Source organism: Tubulanus polymorphus, chromosome 5, assembly GCF_964204645.1.
Source record: "Tubulanus polymorphus chromosome 5, tnTubPoly1.2, whole genome shotgun sequence".
NCBI lineage: Eukaryota > Metazoa > Nemertea > Palaeonemertea > Tubulaniformes > Tubulanidae > Tubulanus > Tubulanus polymorphus.
The window spans coordinates 5,370,992-5,397,007 of record NC_134029.1 but is presented as its reverse complement, the minus strand read 5'-3'; the positions used below and the strand labels follow the sequence as shown (position 1 = coordinate 5,397,007).

Below are 26,016 nucleotides of genomic sequence, written 5' to 3'. Positions count from 1 at the left end.
GAATTTAAGATATTAGTGATACAAAATAAAATCATTGATAATCTCATCAAAACTCAGTATTTTTGCCTTCTCTCTTATCTTCACAAAAAAAACAGCAATTAAGCAACTTGTGATTTCAATTATTACCGATAAATGTGATTTTAATGAGATACAATACATTTTACAAATCATTTGAAGTGACTGCGCACACATCAAGAGTTTAAACATTTCATTCAACTGCTGAAGAATCCGAATTTCTTTTCGACCAAAACATGAGGATTACCAACGCTCTCAGGCTCGGCTGAAAATAAAATTTTTGTTATATAATGGTCGTTATATCAGACTACTCCTCATAGAAAAATTTGAATTAAAAATTGAAATATTTAGGAATTGGTTTGAACTTACTATTGAGAACGTCATCAAAGTCAATAGAGTAGATTTTACCGGTCAGAATGTCGTTCATTAAATTAGAACTTTTAAAACACGGCAGTCTTCCAATCTAAAATCGAAATTACAAATGATATTTCTTTAAAACACTGAGTAGTGAATGCTACAATAACAGGGTTAGATTGAGGAACTTCACACTTTTTATATCCTTAAAAAACTTTCACAAAATAATTTAAGGATTTTATACATATTATTTCCAGATTTTCAATGTCAAGGTACAGCAAGATAAGCGGTTACCGATAACAATTTGGACGTATTACAATAAAACCCTCGCAGCTTGTATATAAATTCTGGGAATTGTACAAAGCACAGAAATCTAAATATGAAAACAGATACTTTGCTTGAATTTTTCACATTTCTTCACAATTTTTGAAAATAAAATTTTCAGAATTTTTCTTAAATATCAATCTAACCTATGAACAAATCTAGTAGTGCTAGACACTCACCTGTTTTGCTACATTTCTTTCCATCTGCAGTTTCAGTGGAGCGTGAATTCCTTGCGTGTTCCTCAACATCAGTAAATCTTGTCTTTCTTCGTTAGAATAAAACTGTAAGATTGGAAAAGCCCAGTTAGACTGGAAATCTTAATTTCAAATTCTAACCACAATCTAGACAGACTTATGGAATAATCCCAACTGACCTGTTGTTCGGATGCTTGTAATGGATGTACACACGTAAGATCTGATTCTACATTGTGTGGACTGGAAAATAGTGAAAAAGAATTGTTGACCAGGTATCACAGACGAACGAAAGTAATAAGTGTAATAAGTGCATTTTCGGCAGCTAGAATTCAATAGAAATCTAACTTACCCATTCCACATGGCTTCATTGATACCGAATGGCCCTTGTCTGGCTGGTACTGTAGAGCACACATCTCCTGTCATACTTGGATCCTGTAAAATAACAAGAATTCTTGACTTATTTAGTACCCCTGCCGCCATGGCCCTCTCTAGATCTATCGCATCCCCCATCCGGCTCCGGGCAGCAGCATGTCAATGACAATTATCTGTCCAATCATATCTATGAAAGAGATTAAAAAGTCTAAAACTTTGTGGAAAAATACTATATTCACCCAACCAAACCCAGATATCACAGCAACTATAATTGCAATAAAATTGAATTTGACTTGGACATTGGTTAGATTGGCACCGAATGACCGTTTTCGAGCAATTTTCTACATTTTTTATTCTCTTAGGACAATGGAAAATATCTCATATTGTATGGAATAGCGAGAATAATCATTATCTAGTACTAATTTACTGCTGATGCACCAGGGGCCTTACGAATGTTAATATTTTTTACAAAAATTGCAAACTAATGATAGCAATACCAACCATTTTGAAGATTTTGGCGACATCTATCGGATTAGCTTACCTCGCTTGCCTTGAGATGGTTGTCAATAGAATACAGAGTTGGGGTATCCTCTCAATGAGTTGAAAATTTTGATAATGTTCATACTGTTATTAGGCGCACACCATTTAATATTTTCCGACAAATTGCACTATTCCGATGTAATAAATTGATTTAATTGCACTCAATTGCCAGAGGCTGTAACTTTTATTCACCTACCAGAGGCGGTGTCACTGTAGTAGCATTCTGATAATGGAACTCCTTCCCCGCTAAATCTTGGTGTTAGAATAGACTGACAGCGGGAGGATGACGCAGTTTGTAACTGTCTACAACTTTCAGGACGCGATTCAGTGATCAGTGATCCACGGCCAACGATGTATCGATGATTGATAGTAGTGGAACTTACAGTTTTGGTTTATCATTGGTGCGTGAAAATGGGTGAGTGCTTTTCAGAATACGATCAGAATTCCTCAAATCGAATAGAATCAATGTTGTTGTGTAACGCAAGGACACAACGTGGAAATATGGCCCTTGCCACTCAAAAAATTAACGAAAAAAGAAAAGAATTGAAACTGAAAGGACCAGTTAATTAATTCAATTAATAAAAATGTGTTCAGGTGATTCGGACCTTTGTTTTAGAAATTTTCGGAAATCGTAGCCCTGCTTTGATGTTGATTGTGATAAGAATTTCAGTTGCTTGATGCAAGGATTATGAAATAGCCCTGATTATTTGAGTAATTGTGGCTTTTGACTCATCATTTCGCCTGATTGAATGAATGAAATATCACAAGTCACTTCATCGTACTTGTTTCGGCTTCATTCGTTGTTTGGTGGCTGCAATTAAAATTAGCACCTTATTGTCATGTCAATTGTCATGTCATTGTTGATCTTGCAAATCAAGCAAGTTGCTAAATAAAGAATTTCATATTTCATCATTTGTCATGTGTCAACTGCTGGTCAGTCTGTACTTTAGAGAAGCCTTCATCACATAAAATGTGTTCTTGTACAACCACGACTTCAACTAGAGCAACTGTCATTTCGAGTCTTGTCCCAAATAATTGAAAATCAATTTGCATTATTTTAACTAATTGGATTCAACTGTTCTCAAGTGACCAATACTCATCACTGATTTTATTGTAGGAACTCGAATGATAATGGATTTATAGTTTTTGCCTTAGTGTGCAGTGATTATCATCAGGCGAAGAGTGTTTGGATTTAACAGGGCCGACCTTCCCTGGATTTAAAAACAATAATGAATGAACTGGAATTAACTGGGGGTCGATGGATTATTGCTTTAGTGATTTTAATTACTTGTTTTGATTCCCATCAAGCAATTAGAAGCACAAGTAAGTATAAATCACACAGTAGACTAAAAAACATTTGTTAAAATCTTAGGCAAATTTATCCTGTCAAATCAGATTTGATTTCTCTAATCATAATTTGCTAGGCACATGTCTTCTAATTATATCAGATTTGCACAACAGGATAAATTTGACGATTTGGTCAAACCGCTGACAAGAAAATACTGCCCCTGGTTATTGACTTTTATTTTCAACAACACATGAGGGCCACTTTCTATTCAGTTTATGACCATTTTGATCAGTTCTCCAAAAGCTAGGGGCAGCTTTTAAAGGGTTTTCCATTTGATAGTTCACTTATCGTGGATTTGGTGGGAGTTGTCCATGTTCATTGAATGGCAGAAACTCTTGTGAAAAAGAAACTGTGAGTCCGCCATCTTTAAATCGCATCAAATTGTATCAAATAATCTCTGGAGATATTTTGACAAATCAATTTGAATTTGATGCCTCTTCCTTTCACCCATCCAAATGCTTTAATTTTGGTAAACTTCATGGTCCAAAAAAATGGAATTTTGAGTATCATGAAATCGTATTCACAATGTTAATTGGGTAAAACTTGGCAAGGTTATTGCTATAACTAGTTTAGCAGGCTAGTTAGGTAAAACCTCAGCGAGAATTGTACTTCTTAAATTTGACATTCATTTAAATTCCCTGCAGTCTTTTGGAACGAGACTTCTGAAAGAAATTATCTCGTCCAGCTATATGCTCATGAAATACCTCTCCCCTCTCGAAGAACAAAAGACTCAAGCCTACCGGCAAAAAGAGAGAGAGGCAGAGATGAAGTTTGGAAAGCTGAGAAGTCTATACGCTATATCTACAGCTGGTTGTATTTATACCAACTGTTTTCATGTAGTGAAGGTGTGTGGGATTTTATTTACTGATTCACTGCTCTCCAAAAACAGCGCTACAGATGATATTAAAACAAATCTATTTGTTCACCAGATATTTCTGGAATTTAATCGATCATTGAAAAATACTGGGTGGTGAATCGATGCTACGCTGCTTGATCTATAGATAAAACTGTCAACTTTGTATTTCAACTTCCTTCGACGATGTCATAGTTTTGGAGTTAGGCCTCTGAATATCAGAATATGTATTGGCAGAATTTTTTGTCGCATAAAACCTGATAGTTAGGAACTTTTTTACAGCAATGTTTATTATCCAACACTTTTTACGGTGCATCATTTATGAGTAAAACTAATCCTATTCTGCTGTTTGAAGGGTTGTGAAATAGGTCTATGGTTTTACTTTCTGATTACTATCCGGCTTTGACCTCCTTTTCCTGCTTTTTTTATACATTTGTCAATTCACAATAGTGTGATTCTGAATAAGCAGCCTGATGCCCTATTTACTATCATCTCACATTAGCTGCAGTGTAGCCCTAGTAAAAATCAGTCCATAGAAATCTGTTTGACTTGTAGACTCATTTCATGGACAAGATTTTTTTTTTTAGTAATCGACCTATAAGTTGTCATTTTAACCCTTCATGAAATTGAAATTATTGCATACCATTTTTCTTACTATTCAACCACGAATTGATACACCCGGTATTTCACATTCTCCATCCCGATACCGGTCTTCGATTTGACATTGGCATCGAGGAAATCCATGCCTCAATACGTTTATCGAGGGAGCTATCCTTCGAAATTGCTTACATAAATCATATGCAATGGATTGTTATATAAACGGAATCTTGTGGAATTGATTGCGGTAGGTATCTGTGTTAGATCAACGTCTCGTTACAAGCCGGTTTATACGCCGATGACATTTGAATGTCGTATTTATATTGAAATAGATGTACCGAGCACGGATATCGTGCTGGTCATTCATTAGCGGCTTCATCTTCACAACGAAGGACCGGCGCGATCTGAAATTACCGATTCGGACGCAGATAACAACACGAATCCACATGAATATACACGAGACATATCTGTTAACTCATTACTGGATATGCATGAACATGAATGGAGATTCATTTACGTCCGTCTGGGCGGTGGCCACCTCATCATAACGACCACGCCGGCGCTCCCCGCAATTGATCGTAATTCGTTTCCGCGGCAACGAGTTTGTTGTTGCCGTCGTCGTAAAACGAATTACATGTTGTTTTCAAAATAAATCTAATATATGAAAAGTAACCGACAGTGAATTAATGTTGTTTGTTGGAAACCGATTCTATTTATATAAGATCATGGTGGAAAATCCGCCGATGGAGCGATAGATGTTCGGAAATTGCCAAGACACTACAATGGATGTTTGGCAATTGCCAAGAAGCTATGATGTCATATGAACCTTTAAAGCAAGATTTTTGTGTTGGTTTAAAATCATATACCGACTCACTGACCCGTCTGTATATAAGCTATTCTGAAAATTCTGAAATTCAGTGACGTTACCAAAAAGTAACTTGCCACGATATTGATGCTGATCTGGTGCCGACTGGTGCTAAATTGTTGTATGGGTCAAATTATTCTGCGTGAATGCAAAATGTACTGGAAGTGGCTCACCTCACTTGCAATAGCATTATTTGATAGCATCGGGGTAATTTGCGCGAGTGATTTTGCATGTGAATGCCTTCTCCAATCAGGCACCCATTCTGTAGACTGGGCCAGTTTCACTCTGGGTGATTGCTGCTTATATGTTAGGTGTTATTATTTAAACAACTCGTATAAAATCACTTCGCTCCATTGATTGCTACCACATGGTACAAATTTGAATCATCTTATAAATAAATGACGCTACCCTCTATAGACCCGTGTAACCTGAATTGTCTGCGTTTGAAAAAGCAGCCATTTTGTTTTTGAACTATCGACAATCGCTACTGTCACAGGCGCTATCTTGCAAATCGAATTTAAGCACCGCGAGGGGAGATTTGACCTCGGCGGGTACTCGCGTTGACGCTTTGATTCAATAAATGGATGTTGTTAGCAAATCGCATTACTTGATTAAATGAACGATTTGATCTGTGTTGATACGAGTTGTTGCCGAATAACAAAAAACATTATGATTCGATCTGTGTTGATTGTGTTGCTTAAATCAAAACATCTGTTGTAAATACCGCTGTGGCAATGGAGGATCCACTTGGTGCGCTTACCCGGAAATCAGTCGATGTTCTTTCATGACAGACTTCTTGACATGTTTTTGATATGCTTCATGGCATTTCGACGCTCAACTACACCTACGCAATTTTTCCGTAATCATCTTGATAATTAAACCGCGTGTCTTGTAAAGCTCTGATATCGGCGTATTCAGATATGAAATAGTTTAATAGGTTTTTCGCGCATATTAATTTTCACGTACCGTATTTTAATCAATCATCTCGCATGATAAAACGGAACATTTAAGAATCTCATTAGGCATCTTTCGTTTGAAAGCCTTCGTGATTTGTGGCTCCCCATTCGCTCGCTCGAGCATATTTCATATTTTATTCTACCTTCGCTTATCATACGTAGAGCCATTGCCGTGAACTTGATGGAAAAATATTTTCACTTCATCTTATGTGGAAACTGGTTCTCATAGCCAGCTTCAGTTATCGATATGAAGAGAGGAATGGATTATATGGTAACTCGGCTGGGCAGAATAAGGAACTGGATTTCTGTCAGAACGCAGCCTGCTAGTTTGACTGTAGGGGGCCATAAACAGTGGGTCAAAAATTTTATGATTATTCATTTTTTTAGGGAATCGATGAAAGCTGTAGAATATCATTGGTTCAACTTCTTATTTGACAGGAATGATGATATTTACAGACCCCTAATAGAAGGGTTCTTGCGGGGTCAACGATTTGGTTTATCCTGATGGTAATGCTAGCATGAGCGTAGTATAGGATTTCTAGAAATAAAGCGTGTTTACGTATTTGTTGCGGATTCCTGGATTTATTTCAGCTTCGAAACGTTTGATTGCGTGTTTCACCCCTGGACCGCTTGTTCCTCCTATTTTCAACTGTTTGTGTACGCGTTCAGCCACTCCAGTTATCTTCCGACTGCAGACTTTGCGAATGTATATCGTTCAATTCGGTGGCGAAGTGTTCTGCAAACATCCATTTACCACAAATCTTTTCCGCGAGTGAAATATGTTCAGTGGTGAGAAATAGAACTGAACAAACGATGCGAAGATTCTCGAGTGTAATTTCATTTCTGGAGTCTAATCGAATTTTCAATCGTCGAATGAAAAAATAGGCCAAAATAGTACGAGCAATATTTCTGTCTACAGCTCCTTTTCTTCTTAGACAATTCTGCTTCAGTGCTTCCCAGTTGGCCCATTTCCATTTTTGCGATGATTTGTCTCAGTTGTGAAATTCCCATATCCAAGGATTGGTCCCAGTTGTACTACTCCCAATTGTACAGGGATTGACCCTAGTTGTACAGCTCCCAATTGTACAAGGATTGGTCCCAGTTGTACAACTTCCAATTGTACTAGGATTGGTCCCAGTTGTAAAACTCCCAATTTTACAAGGATTGGTCCCAGTTGTACAACTCCCAATATTACTAGGATTGGTCCCAGTTGTACAATTCCCAATTGTACAAGGATTGGTCCCAGTTTGATTCCTCGCTTAGATTCCCTGTTGTGCAAAACCTTCGTGAAATGAAAGTGGTTGATATCCGTTGAATGCTTTCTGACTGAACTGCAGCTAGTCTAACTATCTGCTGTCAGGGGAAAGCAATGAGTTAATTCGATTTGCGAAGGCAAAGTAAACGAAAAAAAGGTAAATAATGATTAAATTGAAACCGTATTTGAGGCGGGTATAAATATAGAAGCAGTTTAAGCTCGTGTTGGTATTGATGGTAGAGTTGTGTGTTTGCGTTCGATCGTTCCGTCATCTACCGTTCCATTACGTTGCCGCTTATTATGAAATTAATATCAAATTATTCCAGCAATTACTGTCTCCTAACTAAATATATCATACAGCGATCTGATGTTTATTCTCGGAACCGCGATGGTCACGCTATTAAAACTCGCCCCTATACAAGCCGATATTGAGTCAACACTTGACCAGTTACGACTGAATGCTGATTACTGCTATTATTGGTATAATCGCTTGAATTATTAAACAATTACAAAATCTAAGTATATCAGATGTGATTATTATTTCCTCATTTCTCTATCCCTCATCACCCTTTGAGTACCACTCAGGCCATTATAAACCTCTCTCTCTCTCTCTTGTATTGATGATACCAGTGTATGGAAAGACCTGGCTGGTACCACTCGCTGGTCCCTATTCACCCAAATATTTTATTCAACAACATGGCATTTTTTTCGTATTCTATGAACCTCAAGACACGTTCAGACCAAATTGAAAAGTTACTAGATCCATATGACTCAATGAAATATAGCGGAAAAAATGAGTATGAATGCGTCTGACCTAGATTATTCACACAGGGCATAAAACCACCGATGACTTGTTGAGTTTTATCGTAAGTTGGTCGTTGCGGTTCCTGTGACAAAACGGCTTTCGCTGGTGCTATTACTGTTGAAGAGGCAACAGGGATTGTTCAGTTTACTCTCTTGTATGCGTCGTCGGAAAGTGGCCGATAAACGTCGCTAGTCAAACAATATTGCACCGGTTACAAGTACCGTCGACTGGAATTAGTCAAATATCGCGGCGTTCATGTTGAGAATATCTCGTATAGCTAGGTTTTTGCCGCGAATATTCATAGTCCTCTCCACGCGCCTTCTCGTCGGACTCGGAAATTCTCGGGGTCATATTTCGACTCCATTGGTCAGACGCGTCAGGGGAGGTGACATGTTTTTAACAATCTAGTCCTATAAAGGTGTTCGCATGCACTCCTTAGTCTAGAAAGCTGTTTGATATAAGGTGTGGTTGAAAAGGTCATCGCAGAGGCGTCTTCCCTATTAAACCTTATCCATCAAACCCTATTATCTCACCGACGCAATCTCAAAATTCAGATCTCGCTTCATTTTCCTTGAATGCCCAATTGTTTTTTTTAAAGTCAGGTTAATATTTCAGCTGTGACGAAACGGTATATCTAAAGTGTGACCAGATACCGAAATTTGTTCAAAAAACCAAATTTTTTGCCGAATTGTGAGATATAAGATGGACTTGAAATATATAGCTTACTGATGAACAGTTTTGAGTTCTTTAGCAGGAAATACTTAGAAGAAATATATAACTAACATAGGCCTACACTCTTACATAAATAGATCGTACAAGAGTGTCTAATTTCAATGCAGTTATGTGTATATTCATGGCCGTATAGGTGTGACTAAACGTCATTGACGGAAATAAAAATCCGTATTTCGTTTATATCAAATAATCATAAAGAATACCGTAATTTTCAGCATGAATGGCGTCTGCGTATACACGTTCCAAAATAAGGGCATTCATATTTAATCCAAAACAGCCCTGAAGTCATATTTTAATACTATATAGCGTAAACCTAGATTCAGTTGCCGAGTTCATGAAAAAAATTCCTTTTTGTTGCTAGCCAGAGAGCTACTAAAGACGAGAAAATGTATTTTGAAGATTGCATTGACCAAGAAATTGACCAGTCATCCCAAACCTTGGAGTAACGATAGCAGTTGGAATCTGCTGCACCTGACAATGAGTGTTTCCATTGAAAACATACAAACAAGCTCAAAAAATACAAAAGCATTACATGGACTTTTAAAGATTCTATAGTTTTCAAGAAAGATTTTGGGATTTGTATGTCTTAAACTCTTGACACATGGTAATAAAGTGTTTTCATAGCAGTGATGACTTACAATTCTGATTGATTGCTGCGTGATGGCCTTTTAAAGAGTTGTTTATTAGAAAAAGAATGCCAGTAAGTGCGGTGTACATGCGTGTGTAGCAGAGCCAGGAAGCTGGTCTAGTTAGATATACATGCTTCGTTACGTTTGCGAATTTTTGTGGCAGTGCACGGAACACTAGCCAACGCCCGTATTCAATGTGAAGCCCTTTCTTTCATTTCGTAGGTCACTTTATTTCTTATATGCCAATCATTTCTCAGAGACTATAGTATCATCTTTCTACATTGAACTCGTTATCTTTCAAAATCTTTTGCTATCTTTGAAATGATCAGTAAGTTGCCAAGAAATGCAGTCGTTTAAATTGTATTCAGTTTTCAGAAGAAATGCTTCGTTATAAGAGAATGCCATCTGCTTATAATGTGCTTCATTATCATCATCTTCATGCAGATGAATAACGAAATTTTGATGTCGATTTTAAGTTGAATCATTGGTGAGATCAGTGGTTAGACCTACGTCAGTGATCTGCATCACGATGCTATCCGGCATATTTTTACCATTACGAGATTTGAACCGGTGACCCCTCTATGCTCGGTTTAGAAGAAAATTTCTGCATGTTACGAATCAAATATGGTCATTGAAATGATGTGATATGGGGGGAGACCCAACTTGTTTTTTATTTGCCCGTAAATATTGGTAAACCGCACAAAATAATGATTAAGGGTATTGTGGATTGGAGAGCGCTGAAAATTATAGCGAAGAGTAAACAGATGGAATGTTGGGATGTATGTTATGAGTTGATGTAGTTTGTTGTACCAATCTCTGAAGGTTGCAGAGAGAAACATCTGGGTTTCTGATCGGTTTCGAACGAGAGAGAATTTCAACTTTATTGCAGGTGTATACACCGTGTAGATCGAGCCAGAAACTTTCTGAGTCCACTTGACTTTAGTCGTAGAATAAATAAAACCTGCTTCGAAAAAATGGAAGATTTGCTTAAGGTTTGAAACATTTTCAAACTCGTTGTTTATTCATCTGATGAAATATGAAGAATATACATCAGAATAAATAGAACCAGGTTTTTCTGTTGTTCAACGTTTTCTTTTAGATCGGCACCCTCCCCCGTTCTAGGTTTTGGAGGTAATTCACCACAATAGTTGTAGCATCGGTGAAAACTGGGTCCAAAAATCTAAGCCGAATAATTAAACTCATTATCAATCAGTGAATATTCGTTTGTATCAGATCTGTAATACAGTACAGCGGCGTATGGAAACTACGGACTAGATATGCTCTATATAGTGAAATGCATGTCTTAATTAATATGTTCCTAATATGCAGCCTTGTTATTAGATATGACCTCATTTCCATAGTATTAATATCATAATTTGCCACTGTATCAACAGCAATTCGGGGCTTGTGTGTTTTTTGTGTTTGTTTTCTAAAGTTCATGCCTCCAATGTAGGCCTCTTATAGTATTTAAATTAGCCGGCCTTTTCCACTGCAGCTAAATCCATTATTGTCGGGCAGGATTCTTTTCTTTACTTTTACTATAGGCCTAATGTATAATTTCTACATCACTTGTTTTTGAAATCTTAGATCGAGCCAAGTGAGTTTTTTATCATCGATCTGTTAAGGATTAATATTTCTTTACCCCGATGTGACCATCAAACAAACACTGTTTATCAAGTGATGACTACTTGCAACTGCCACATCCTTTCCCCTATTCAGTGTTGTTTGAGTAAGTCATGAATTTCATGCTTGTTGAATTACACAGCCACTATTTAGGCTACATTAGAGCATTCGTACTTCCGTTTCATTTTAGAATGGAGCCGTAGACTGCCCAAAATGACCGATCCAGGTCGGTTTTGAATTTTAGATTGGACTATTTCCACAGTGTGTGGATAGAAAATTTGTCCCATAACAGCGATGCATGTGAATGTATATAACATTGATTTAGTCCATTCCGGGCACATGTCTAATGAAAATGTACTAAGGACAGACTAACTAGAACGCGGCTTATGAGAACGATGTTGTGTGTGTAGTGCTGAAATCCATCTCATATAAAGTGTTATTCTTCCTCTCTTTCTCACACACTACACGCTTTCTTAGCACCTGAATACTCAAATCTAGGCTTTTAAAGTTGACACATCAGAATAAAAACAAAAAGCATACGTATATTCTTATCAGGGCTGCAACACACAGCACACACAGGAGCTGAGATAACAACCCGTTTAGTGGGAACTACCTCACTGGCGAAAATTTCAGTAATGTTTTTACCCCCTGGGGCGAAAGCTAAAGCAACATAAATGGCATGTTTAGACAAATACTTGTAGAAATAGTTTAACTGAAAAACAGGAGAAATTAACGTAACTATTTGCATAGACATTGATAGGCGCTGTGTTTTTATCAGGTGAAATGCTTATTAATAAACGAATAAGACATCAGTTTGTTTCGCATCATTTTTCTTTCAGATTCGACCACGACCTTTACTAGGCCATTACAAGCTATAAGCAAGATTCGTCCTCCGGAAATAGAGAATTTTGTTCAGGATATCATCACCGATGTGAAAAAACAGTTGATTTTAACGTGTACCGGACAGTTTCCATTAGAATGGATCACGCCTTCGAAAAGGGCAAATATCTCAGTGGTAGGTATACGTTGACAACTAAAGAGCCCCTCCAGACAAGCTAAATCGCCCTATAAAAACAAGACTAAGAACTTAAGTCAGATCTGAGTATAGAGCTATAATCTTTGTGGCGTAGATCTTCTAATATGCTTTATGTCCGAATGACCATTTTCAGTTGTTTTTTTCGCATTTTTCAGAATTCGACGGCTATTCACAATGGAACGTCGCGACACTATAGGAGTGAGTTACGTATTGAATCACTACAGGTAACCGACACCGGTTTCTATCTGTGTAAATATCAAGCTAGTGTCGATACGGACGGAGACTTGGGACAAGATCTGATGTTCCCGAAAACCTACGTTTACGCATACGGTAGGTAGACACCATTGAAAAAGGGTTTCTTATGATTTTTGGCTGAGGTAATTTACGTATTGAGAATCTGTAAAATCACCTGATCATGAACAATTTCTTTATGAACAGATCCGGAGAACCTAATCATCCCGATCCAAGAAAAGAGAAAGTGGATTTTCAAACCTGTTCATTTATACCAGTATGAGATCATTCCATGTAGAACGTCGCATCCAGGAGTTACTGTAAGTACGGGTAGACAATAGTTACTTAGGCCTGTAGTATGGCTCATATGATGGGTGGTTTGTTTTCAGTAAAATGCAGAAATTCTTGGTGCTCAGGGGTAAAGACGTTGCATTGTGACGGCATATACGCTCGGAATTCTAGGCTTTTTATGCAGTTCAATACCAGTCCTACATACCTGTCAGACTAGAGGACCGAGAATACATTGGGTTAAGCTTAGGATTTTATTCAATTTGTAAAAATCCATTTTTCAAAAGGGTAATTCGTCTTAACCCCCCCCCTGCCACGCTACAGGCCTCTTACTTGGCTTACACTTTTTCCTAAGATTCAAGTCCATTTTTAGATCTGGGACTTGAATACTTCAGTTATTTTCAGTACTTCAAGTATTTATTTTCTATCGCATAATGAAACTATTGATTGTATAGATATCATGTTATTTTGTTATTTCATGTCCCTTTTCTATATTTAATCTTGTTCACGTTTCTCCTTATTTCCTTCAGGTTCAACTGGAGAAAACCTTTCCGATGATGTCGATTTTAGTTGACGACGAGTCGGTGTTCTTCTCCAGCAAAGTCGGTTATACGGTGCACGTTAAAGACATTCGATTGTTCGCCGGTAACTTTGTATGCAAGGCGAAATTCCACGATAAACAAGATAAGCTAAACATCATTCTACAGAATATGGGTAAATTTGAAAAATCTAATTATACTTCGGTTCATTTAGTTTTACTTAAGTTCAATAGTTCCATTTTACGAATGAAGGAAATTTTAGGAGATTTTATGAAACCAATGTATATTTCAGGTAAAGGTGAACCACCGGTACCGAGTATTAGACCGACGTCGACTGATATGTTAGTCGGACAATACTTTCAATTGATTTGCGAGGTACCGGCAACTCAAGAAATCAGGCCGACCATGTCATGGAACTACCCGATGGAAGGCCAGGTATGTAAAATCATTGTCGTTCTGGCCTAAGGATAATTAACTTCGCTGATATCTATAACTGCAATCGCACCGAAAATTTATCTCAATAATTGATGGTGAATTACTCCCATCGTTCGTCATTTGTCGTTCATCTGAGTATCATACTGACCGATTTTTTGAAAATCCATATTCGTTAAATTCATCATCTAAGGACCCTGGGAGGTATTTAGTAAGTAATTCAATATCTGATCGATGTATTTTTTTTTTCATTTGTTTTCGTGTAAAAGTTGTTGGTATGAATTTTATTTCTGGGCATGTGTGACTACGTCTATATTCCGTGTACTCGTTAATTAATTCTGACTACCAGGGTGGGGGGTGGGGGTTCGGGGAGGCGAGGGTTTGGCAGTGATTAAGCGAAGTTCTTCAATCTGCGTTTGATTATTTCCCACTGAAAATTTACCGCTGACTTAAAAAACCTGTTTTCTCATCATTCATCTTCTAAACTCTAAGGTATTTGGTTCCTATGATCTGTCTTCTTCTCATCCTATGAGTTTAGATATGATTTTTTAGGGTGCAAAACTATTTTCATGTTTTTCAAAATTGTTTTCACTGTTTGATGTTATATCTATATGTAACCTTATCGAACTCGCACAGAAAATATTCTTGTTCATTGTACTAGAATCTTTCATAAATTGATGCCGAGCAAATTAATCGTTATTAATTATGTAAAGAGTATGGAAAGGCTAACCCTCGTAGTGTGGCTTACTATTATTGTGGTTTCTATTTGCTTGTAACACGTGAATGTAGTGTTCGAAAAAGTAGTAGGAATTTGAAAACGGCGCTTGCTCAACTTCGAGTGAATGAGTATTTTTAATACGGGTTGTTAGGTAGGTAAATGTTTGAAGGTGAATTCCACAGTTACAGATGAGATTCTGTTCTATCAGTGAACTGTCTAAGCAGTCGTTTCTTTGTTTACCATTCTTTGCTTATATACAAGCAATTACTGTTGGCTGCAAACCCCGACACTCGATGTATATAGTAACCCCAACATAAGTGAAGAAAATCGCTGAGATTAATGTAACTATATCATTTGATTACATAGTAATATTTGTTTTTAGAGAGTTGTATAAATCAGCTTGTCATCCAAGAATTATTCAATTAATTTTTTTCCTCTTGATGTAGTCCGTATGCTTCTAATTTTTATTGTATAGACAAAAAAAGCTTTTGTAGATCTGAACTGTATATCTTGGTGTTGATTCTGTAACATTCTGTTGCCTGTGTTCTGTAGAATTACAGTCAAACCTGTTAAATCCGGATTTTGCCCACCTACTTTTCTATCTTTGACTGGAAAAATTTCATTCCCCTGATCGCTTCACCATTCTAATTGATTCTTGCTGCCTCTACTCTTGTTTTAACCTCGTAAAAAGATGCCTTTCTATATTTTTGTAAAGGTGGTCGATGACCGAATAGTTCAGCAAAATGGACACCATCACTACTTCAAGGAGTCGGCAGTGAAGGGTACGAAGAAAATGTACCAGTTTAGTTTACGAGTGAGCAAGGCTCGTGTGAAAGATTCTGGTGTTTATAAGTGTAATTCGGCCGGTGTTAACACTGTCAAATCAGCTGAAATTTCCATCCGTGTTCACAGTAAGTATACACTGCAGGCTAGGAGATATCTAGTACTTTTGGTTTGCCACTATTGCCACAAATGAGATACTGTGTATTTCTGGTTCAACTAACGTCTAATGATAAGGGTCTGCTGCAATATCTTGTATTTCTGGATCTGCCACTTCCTGAAATATCTCACAGTTCTGGGTCTAGTATCATTTGTTGCTATAAACAGATACTTCGTAGCCTAATTTTTTTACGAAAGTAAACATTTTTTTCTGATGATTACAGGTAATTCGTTCGTTTACCTGAAACCGTTGAGGAAATTCATCGAGATCGATTCTGATAGATACGATGTGTTTTTGTCCGTGGACATTCATGCTTTACCATCTCAGCCAGCGACACCTGTTTTTTGGTACAAAGATGGACACGAATTGCAGGATTCTGATAAATACACAATTAAGTAAGTTCTAAAATTTCAGTTAGATTCGTAAACTTTGTGTGTGTTATGTCTACTATTCTAAGGTCAAAACACTATCTTTTTACAGGAAGTTTGCTAAACGAACGAAACTTTTCATCCGCGAATTGAGTCACGAAGACTCAGGAATTTATCAGGTTAAAGGCAAAACACCGGACGATAAAGCTGAGAATTCAACTGCTATTCAGTTAGTTGTAAATGGTAAGATGGTGTTTTTACAAGCTTCATTATACACTTAGTTCTCTGTATTGCTGATTCTGTAATGATCCTTCACCCTTTCTCAGTATTGGGGCATTAAAATAGTTTATTCTAGTCAATCATAGTCATGTTATTCAAAATGAGTGAGAAGCCAGCAGTTTTTCACTGATGAAAATGCAAATCAATCTTTTTACATATATATAGTTATAGTATCTCATTGTTTGTATGTGTAGTAAGACACATATTCGTGTCAAGAGGTCATTGTTTATTGCCCTAAAGGATATGCCACTTGACAATGAGTACGACATTAGCTTATTAAAACATAAGTGTTTTCATTTCTATAGCTTTCCTTGTTACTGGATAGATGATGTGTTTATATATGATACATGTATTTATAGTGGTTTAATGACCTGCTTTTCTCTATCTCTCTCGACAACTTGAAAAACCTCAATTTTTCCACGACTCATTGCTTCCCAGAAATCGCCTTAGCTAGAAAAATGAAATGGTTATTGATCTGTCATCAATATAATCACCCACATAATCAAAATGCGGATTTTATGCTGATGAGTATTTATTTAGTTTTGAACCAAAATATGTAGAATACATTGCTAATGTATATTTCTCATAAACTATCTATTTCATCGATGATCCGGATTAAGTGAATGTTACCGGTACATTTCTTTCTTAGACTGGTAGAAAATATGGCTTTAAATGTTAATAATTAATAGATTGATGTATTTTCTTTTTTTGTAGTACATCCAACAATCCGGGCGTTGATAATTTCTGACCTGGCCAAACGACCAATTGAAACTAATGAAATGGGATTCGCGTATTTGGTGGAAAACAAAAAGCATATTATAAGCTGTAAAGTGACTGGTTATCCGATGCCGTCAATCACCTGGGACTGGCAACCGTGCATTCAACAACGCTGCATCCTCCACGAAGATAGTTGGCAGCTGCTCAATCAATCGGTCGTCGACGACTTTACGCGAATCATCGACGAGAAATTCAAAAGTAGCCTGGAAATAGTGGCGAATTCGAATATCTCGGGATTCTTTCGATGCAGCGCGCGTAATAAAGTGGGATTTGCCGAGAAACATGTCAAAGCTGTCGCTACAGGTAAAAATATTACTGATTCGAAGTGAATCTCGGTAAAAAGTTGCTGAGGTTAATTGAAAATCACGTACGAAATCTGCAAAATTACAAAATCCAGGATTTATCGCTGAAAACACTCACGATTAATGGCTCAGTTATTAGATTAGAATAGAATTCATGCTACCAGGGAGAGATTTTGAAATATGTCAGTTACATGGTTTTCCATTAGCAATGTGTAACAACGTTGATAATTTAAGATAATTTAACCTTTGGGAGCACGTTAATAAAAATGGACCTCGTCCAAATACAGCGAAATAATCATTTCATTTACAGATGTAAGTGATGGTTATGGTTTTTGGAAGCCTCCGGAATTGGCCGGTACGGATTATCCTCCAATAGAGGGCGATAGGTACACGTTGACGTGTGTAGCCAGTGCTTTCAGTTTCATGGATGTGCAGATGTACCACCAGAAACTGCATAGCAACCATCAAGAGGTTGTCGAAACCAGGAACGGAGTGACGATCACAAAAACTAAGTGAGTATTCATCCATAATGATTGCTCTCTTAAGGCCTTTACTTAATAGGACAAAATTCGAAATTTAGGATTTTATTTTTAGTTGGGGAGATCATTATGGAAATTACTTGTTTAATCTGATTATTTTTGTTTCTTTTCTATCATCTCTCACCAGTTTTTCCTCAGTTTCAATTTCTTACTCATGTTTGTTTGTTTGAAATTCTCTTCGCAGAGTGAAAACAGATCAGATAATTAGGTTTGTTGATTATAATCAATAACGAATAATCTCATAACATCATTAACTTATAGTTTTAATATTCTATTATCATTATTACTTTTCTTTAAATCATAATTTCAGCTAAAATCTTCTCTAACTTTTTATCCGTACTATATCTTGTGTCTCATTGTTTTTTTCACATTTTGTAAGCATGGAAGACTTTTCCACCACTATGTTCACGTACAATCAAAGTGTGTCTTCTGTATGTTACAAATCATCCGTCCTGTCTATATCAGCACCCTGTATCTCTATGGATAGAGAAATTTGTACCGGATATATTGTCTCGATACTGTCGAGATGGTGTCTATGTTCATGTATAGTGTATATGTCCTTGTATCATTCTGTACAAGCATGGCGCACGTACCCTTTGTAATAAACGAAAAATGTATTTTCCTTTTCACATCATAAACCAATAGAGGACCATATCTTATTTTCAGGATTTAGGACCTGCTTCCGCGTTTAAGTTTCAGGCCTTTCTTCACTTCATAATCACTTATCTAAAATCAATACGTTCATGTTATTTCAGCACGGAGTTGTCTCACAATATCACGATGGTTATTGAGTATATATCTATGAATGATTCGGGATTGTATTTGTGCGAGTTCACGACACTAAATCTGACAAAAATGACCAAACACAAAACAATCACTCCCACCAGTAAGTCATAATTGGCTTGAATTCGCATTTTTTCTGAAAGTCGGCAACATGAGTCTGTTTTGATGATGAGTTTGGCTGGATTCAGTGGATCTAAAAGCAGCTAAACACATATTACTATTTACAGAAATGGAACAGCCTGTATTCATGCATAAGTTAAATGGATTTACCAAAGTGAAACAGTTAGTTGTTTACGAAATGACATGCGAAGCCACTGGAAACCCGATTCCAAAATTTCGTTGGCAAAAAGATGGCGTAGACATCGATGTGGAGAAAATGCCGGAATTTGAATTGATTGATCTAGGTGTCGGAAAACAAAGGTAAAATACATTAATTTAACATTTGAAGGGCAATAATGTGAGCTCTATATGCTAAAGTAGTTTTTGCAAAATTTACTTTTTTTCCAGTCTGAGAATTGGTCGCATTCAGAAGGAAGATGAAGGCATGTACGTGTGCCTGGCTGAAAATCGTGTAAATTCTATTTATAGTAACATGACTTTATACGTCGAAGGTAAGGCAAACTGAAACCTACCACAAACCATATCGAAAACATTGATTTGTATTTACATTTACAAACATAGATAATCGAAGAAAGAATATACATGTACTTGTGAAACATACTTGTGTATTTCAAATATGTACATGATTTCAGCATACATTAGTATACATTTGTTTTAATAGACATTTAGACCCCTTTAAAATTTTTCGAATAGATGAATAGTGTTGATGATAGGTCCCGGTGAAATCGGTAGACGTTCTCATGCATAAGAATAATAAATGCTCTTTAATTATTTTGTTCACTTGAAATGAGTCTTACTATAGCTGGTGATCTTACAGGCTATGTGGTATCGCTTTCTTATTCTATTTTATATGATTTCTTATGCTTAATCAAAAACATCTTTGCGAGGTCAAGTTAAGAAAATAAATCCAACGTATCCATTGATATTCATTACTAGAAAATTGGTCGGTGTTTATGCATTTCAAGTTTTCAAATGCATCAACCCCTAACTTCAACCCAATCAATCAGTACTTACCCTGGCATTCTTTCTTGACTCTCGAAGTTGTTTTATTGAGCTTTATAATAAATCTCATATGAATTCCACCTTTCGTAACCACCTATAAGCATGCAATATCTGACTTAATTTCATATTCAGTTACATTTTTTGCAGTTTTTGAAATTTTAAGTTAAAACGTCAAAGTATTTTATCCACTAATGAAAACATATCTATACTTATTGTAAATTTGTGCGTAACATTATAAAACTATGAAATCGAAATTATTTATCGTGTCATACTTGCATGTTGGTCAATATATATAACTATCGTGAACCTCAAATTTAAAAGACTGACCCGTAGAAATTAGATTCTAAATTAACAGAATCCTAACGAAAAATATGTGTTACCATCTTTAGTTTTTGTCCGATCTTATATTGAAAAAGGAACCATTTCCTTTGAAATTATTCATCAAGGGTCAATGGGCATGAAAGATATTCAGATATTCAACAGCATGAAAACATTTGATACAAAAGCCTGAAAACTTGGTGTATGAAATAGTATTGATATTTACCCAATTATGATTATGTTGATGAAAGGAGAATCACCTTTAAAATATCGAATATTTTTGTTCCATGAGAATTGAATTCGAGAAGTCTAAAGCTGCATTCACACTTTTTGCTAGATATCATGTTCTAATTTGGCCTGTACCTGGACGCGACCAATTTAGAACGGACCAAATCAATGCTGTGCGTGCACATGTATTTTTAAATCAGCTGTCGTCACTGGTCCAGCTAGATGTGACTATGTGATTGACAGGCAATTAAGTTAAGTTTTTATTCACAAAGAATTGATGGGATCTAAGATTTAGAACTGACCTGGATCAGTCTTTCTGGTCGATGTAAATTGGTCAATACTAAAATCGAATGGAACAATTTAGAACTAACTTTTGCAAGTGTAAATGCTTAGTCTGTTCTAAATTGGAACCACCTTAATTAAGCCCGTTCTGAATAGCGTAGTGTGAATGCGGCTTGAAGAAAGTAATCAAGTTACAAGTTTATGGAATGAAATGGTGAATTTTGGTATTTCGTATCAAATGTGTAATAGGAAAATAAAATCAAACCTGCAATTAAGAGAACCTCTGTGTTAAACCACTTCGTGTATGCTATGACTGACGTTGTGTCTTGCATGCTGATGACGGAGGTTTCTCACCTTGCATTCCACGTCTAGGTCACTCCCTTACAGATCTGCAGTCGATTATCCAAGCCGGCGGTCAACTGACAAAAACGCAACTGGGAATCGTCATCGGAATCAGCATGGCTCTGATTGTTCTTATTATATTGATAATTATACTCGTCAATAAAATCAAACAATCGAAGGTACAATTTTGAAAAATAGAAATATAACATAGGTCAGCATTATCCTTGAATTTGTATATATAGAAGATTGTGGTGTTGTAATTTCAGAAAGGAAGGATGCATCAGTATTTGTTCAGTCCGAAGGGTGATATAAATCCAGATTTACCCATTGACGAACAGACCGAATGCTTGCCTTATGACATCAAATGGGAATTCCCAAAAGATAAAATGAAATTGGGTGAGTAATTTGTCCTCGTAAATGAATCCTTGCAAATCATTTCTGTAACTGATAATTTGACAAATTGGGTTCACAAATTTTGTCTTGTGAGGGTGTTTTAGCAGATATAATCAATCAGAAAGAATGTTATACTGAATATATTCATGATAAGTTATTTTGGTGATAAACCGTTATTGTTATGTTCATTTGACTGTTTATTATTACAGGAATGGTTTTAGGACAGGGCGCTTTCGGTAAAGTACTGAAGGCCGAAGCATTGGGAATAGAAGAGGGAGTGATCAGCACGACTGTTGCTGTAAAAATGGTCAAAGATTGTTCAGATATAACTCAAATGAAATCGCTTGTATCTGAACTGAAAATTCTCGCTCACATCGGGCATCATTTGAACATCGTTAATTTACTGGGTGCTTGTACCAAGGACATAAATAAAGGTGAGAAAAATTGCCCGTTTACAAAAACTAGTCGTACTACTTCATGAAACTTTAGAGAAAATATTTGTATTCATTTCTAGGTGAATTGATGGTGATCGTCGAATTCTGCTTGCACGGAAACTTGCGAAATTACCTCATCAAAAACCGCGCGAATTTCCGCGAAAGTATTGACGATTACACGGAAAAGATACTGGCTAAAAAGCGTGTCAGTCTGCCAAATGATAGTCACATATATGTGAATGATAGAAATGCTAATAGTACAACTACTGCTGACCTGTTTCACGAAGATCCACCTCTTACATCTAAAGATTTAATATGTTTCTGTTTTCAAATCGCTCGTGGTATGGAGTATTTAGCATCTAGAAAGGTAACAAACTAACTGTCATTAAATGAAGTAGACTGTTAACTCTATTTGTGATTGAATATTTGTTTTATCGATTTTATTGACGTGATATTTCAGTATATCCATCGAGATTTAGCGGCTAGAAATGTCCTCATAGCCGTCGACAATGTGGTTAAGATTTGTGACTTCGGCTTAGCGAAGGATATCTATAAATACGACGACCAAGAGTACAAGAAGAAAAGTGATGTAAGTTTTATATAGCTAAGCAAGAACAGTAATGATTTCATGTCAATATCAGTCCACATTCATATTAACTCAGAATTCCTACTGATGTGTACCGGTACTCAGTGAATTTCATACTCTTTTAGGGTCCAGTGCCAGTGAAATGGATGGCAATAGAGTCTTTAACTCATCGCATTTATACTAGTAAAAGTGACATGTAAGTTTTGGAATTACTACTCTGCATAAAAAACCTTCTTAAAATGTACCTGCTGCCGGTATATTAATCTACCTGCTGTATTTTGTCTGTATGGTTATGTATTTGTGACATTTCAGATGGTCATTTGGCATTTGTATGTGGGAGATATTCTCACTGGGAGGAAATCCCTACCCTGGTATAGAACTGAATGAATCATTCATCGAAAAACTTAAAGATGGCTACAGAATGGCGCTTCCACAGTTCGCGACAACCGAATTGTAAGTTTGCGTCTTTTGACGTTACTATAATGCTGTTGATAAAGAGCCGTTGTTGAATTGTTTGTTCTCATTTTATAGATATCAACTGATGGGAAGCTGTTGGCAGGAAAATCCTGATGATCGGCCGAACTTTTCAAACATCTCTGAACAACTTGGATCTCTACTCGAGATGAATGTCAAGCAGGTACAGGATGACTGAAATTAGATATGTCCTATATTGTGTATATAGACTTGCCTGAAATAAGATACATCTTAGATTGTGTGTATAGAGTCTACACTGAAATATGAAACATCCTAAATATAGACTGTTATTGAAATGTACCAGTAATTCATCCACAATTTCATTGTTAACATGTATTTACAGCTTTATATCGATCTGAACACTCCCTATTTACATCTGCAAGATGAAGAGGCTGGTACTGCCAGCGGATACTTACAAATGAACAGTAACGGTTACATGTCAATGAAACGTAAAAGCGCCGAGGATCCAGACAAAACTCCGAAAAAGAAACCGCTGCCGGATGAAAAGGGAGATTCTTACGAACTGAAATCGATGTTGCAGGCGGACGACGAGGAGTTGGGCGCTGTCGGCGGTGTGGATTATAAAAACGGACAAAGTATTCAAACGCGTGCTCAAGTTCATTCGATGTTGAACGAAACGGCGGGACCGTCGAATTCGCAACAAGACAATGACGGATATTTAGTACCAAATAATCTTGGCGGCAATTCAAAAAACGTGCCGCTGCGGAGGGCAGGCGGACGCTGCGGACGATTGAAAAGTAACGGATCTGCGGCGTCGGACACTTCTAGTGGATTCCATTCCGATTTTTACTACAACGACGACTGCCCTCCGCCTGATTATAGTCTGGTGATGAAAGACGATCAAAATGTATGAAAACTATTATAATTTCATGTGCAACTTATGCATTTAATGACGATGAATACTGTTGATAGTTTTATTTTATGTTATGAAAGAAAAAGTTTTACAATCATTGATGATGAATTATTTGTTGAATACTGGTTTTAGAAACAATGAGAGATTAAAACTGATTGAATGATACTGCTGTTTTTTAAACAACAAGGTATTGCAAATGCCTATGGTAAACCGCTTGGCTTATAAGGTGATACTCAGTCAGTTTGTCTTCGTTTAAAATGTAGATTGTACATGTACTGAAAACTGCCCTCTAGATCAAGACACTTAAGCCCTATCATAATGCCTTAATGTATTTCATGAAGCAGTGATATGGAAAGGCGATGACAATAATTTTGTATACATTTTATATTTGTTAACATAAAAATTTCATTTATTTCATCAGTCATTAATAGGTTGTTAGTGTTTGAACTTACCTGTGAAGATTCTATCAAAAATCTATACTGTTTTACTTGAAGACTGCTGGATTCCTACTTGAGAATTAGATATTCTGCTGATGGGGCATTGTTTCATGTTTTGAAAGTATTGTTTCTGTTATGTCTGAATTATTGGCCTTTTCAGTTCAGTATTTTGTCACCTTTTAGTTTTACTTCAGAAGAACTTTGATATTCGGCAATTTTGGCTAACAAATATTATTTTCAAACTGCTTTGAAATGCAGGCCAGTAGTACAGAAAAAAAATCATGTTTTCATGAGTCTGTTAGAAATTAGTACTTAATTTATATGCATGAGATATAGCTGTCATTGGATGTTGTGCTTCAAATTGAAGATAATTTCCATAACAAAATGAAGGCCATGTATATATTTATTCCTTAAAATGTTTATTACATCAGTTTATTAATCTCATGTTTTTCAATGTTGGACAATGCTTTATCTTGTTTTAGGCCTGTTTTTGACACTTAAAATTTCACAATAAACGTCTTTTGTGAAACCAGGCCTTGAAAATATAAATGACATGAGTTTTTTTTTTTAAACGTAAACTGCCCTTTTGAATGTAAAAGCATACACTTTATTTTAGTAAAAATAACATTTATTTATTGAGACAGGGCTAACACATTCGTGCGTATTCTCCAGTCCAAGGTCTAAGTTTTTGTATTTTGCTCAAAAAGTTATTTTTCAGCTAGATATAATGTTCATTTACCTTTGTATGTAGGCTATCTAAGATTTCATTGGTATCATGTTCATCTCTTTTGAAATTCTTTTAGGCCAGTTCTAATTATCCTGACACTTAAACTTTTCAATTATATTGTACTATACTAGATGCCAACTAACAGAATTGAAGGACTCTGTACACATAGACAGCAGTTGCCTTGTGATGTTTTTAGTTATATATAAGATAACAAATAATAATTCAATAGCCAATCCATCACGAGTAAAACAGTAGTTTTTCCGGGAACTGGCTGGCAAAGGTGAGCGTTATCTGGAGCAATCTTGTGCATTTAGGACTGCGAATGTCTCTTGTACAAAAGAAGAATATATTATCACTAATAATAGAATCTAATATTATCTATTGGAAACTGGAAGCAGGTTAATGACAAAAAACAGTTGAAAATGTTAATTATATGTAAACATGTATTTATTTAGTATAATGAACTGCCTGTATTCAGCTACTGCGTAAATTGATCAACACACAGTGAAAAAAGCTCACTCGAATCTCATCAAAGTAGAATTTATTTTCATTTTGCATAAATATTTTTTTCCTTTCAATTATTTTGTTCATATTTGTAGTATATATTATATTATTACAATTGTATTGTACATGAAATAAACCAACAATGGTGCTATTAAGATAAACTACATTTGCGTTATCTTTTTGAAAATCTCTCAAAGACGATTTTCATCTTGCTGTTGATCATTTGTGTATTGTTATGGATAGGTCTTGACTATGATGGGAGCCGTTGAACGCAGCAGAAAAGAAGCTAAACATCCGATGTAAGTTGACCGGCCTAAAGAACCAATCAAAGTAAGTCCGTTCTAAATCCTGGAATGGACTAAATCAGAAAATAATTGGGTTCGTTCAAAATTTTACTCAGCAGTGAGCACTAACACCTTGGTTCTATTCACACAGCACAGCGCAGCCAATAGTTACAGCAGTTAACTCCTCTTAACTCGATTTCTACAGCAGTAGACTCCTCTTAGCTAGGTTGATACAGCAGTAAACTCCTCTTAACTCAATTGCTCGATCACTTATCTTTTGGAACCATCGTGGCATAATGCGAATTAAATTCCATTGT

General features: G+C 36.3%; 2 protein-coding genes across 5 annotated transcripts; one reads left to right on the top strand and one right to left on the bottom strand.

Annotated features, from left to right (window-relative positions):
- Positions 1-106: 106 nt before the first annotated feature.
- Positions 107-6,229, bottom strand: LOC141905111 (proteasome maturation protein-like). Its single transcript, XM_074793876.1, has 6 exons — positions 6,223-6,229; positions 1,237-1,319; positions 1,067-1,127; positions 873-974; positions 385-478; positions 107-280 (listed from the first exon to the last, which is right to left on the bottom strand). Exons 2-6 carry the CDS (start codon positions 1,308-1,310, stop codon positions 213-215), a joined length of 399 nt encoding a protein of 132 aa, XP_074649977.1. The 5' UTR covers positions 1,311-1,319; positions 6,223-6,229; the 3' UTR covers positions 107-212.
- Positions 2,108-25,558, top strand: LOC141905109 (vascular endothelial growth factor receptor 1-like). Of its 4 annotated transcripts, none has more exons than XM_074793873.1 (25): positions 2,108-2,214; positions 2,917-3,122; positions 12,302-12,477; positions 12,654-12,828; positions 12,937-13,049; positions 13,548-13,731; positions 13,849-13,991; positions 15,422-15,617; positions 15,870-16,041; positions 16,127-16,257; positions 17,008-17,373; positions 17,683-17,884; positions 18,096-18,119; positions 18,667-18,797; positions 18,922-19,114; positions 19,202-19,305; positions 21,032-21,165; positions 21,253-21,382; positions 21,589-21,813; positions 21,894-22,180; positions 22,274-22,402; positions 22,525-22,595; positions 22,712-22,852; positions 22,931-23,036; positions 23,217-25,558. In XM_074793873.1, the coding sequence occupies exons 2-25, from the start codon at positions 3,029-3,031 to the stop codon at positions 23,745-23,747; spliced, it is 4,158 nt and encodes a 1,385-aa protein (XP_074649974.1). In that variant the 5' UTR covers positions 2,108-2,214; positions 2,917-3,028; the 3' UTR covers positions 23,748-25,558. The 4 variants fall into 4 exon arrangements, with proteins under 4 accessions (XP_074649974.1, XP_074649973.1, XP_074649975.1 ...); XM_074793872.1 differs by having other exon boundaries at positions 21,017-21,165; XM_074793874.1 differs by lacking the exon at positions 18,096-18,119 and having other exon boundaries at positions 21,017-21,165.
- Positions 25,559-26,016: the final 458 nt, after the last annotated feature.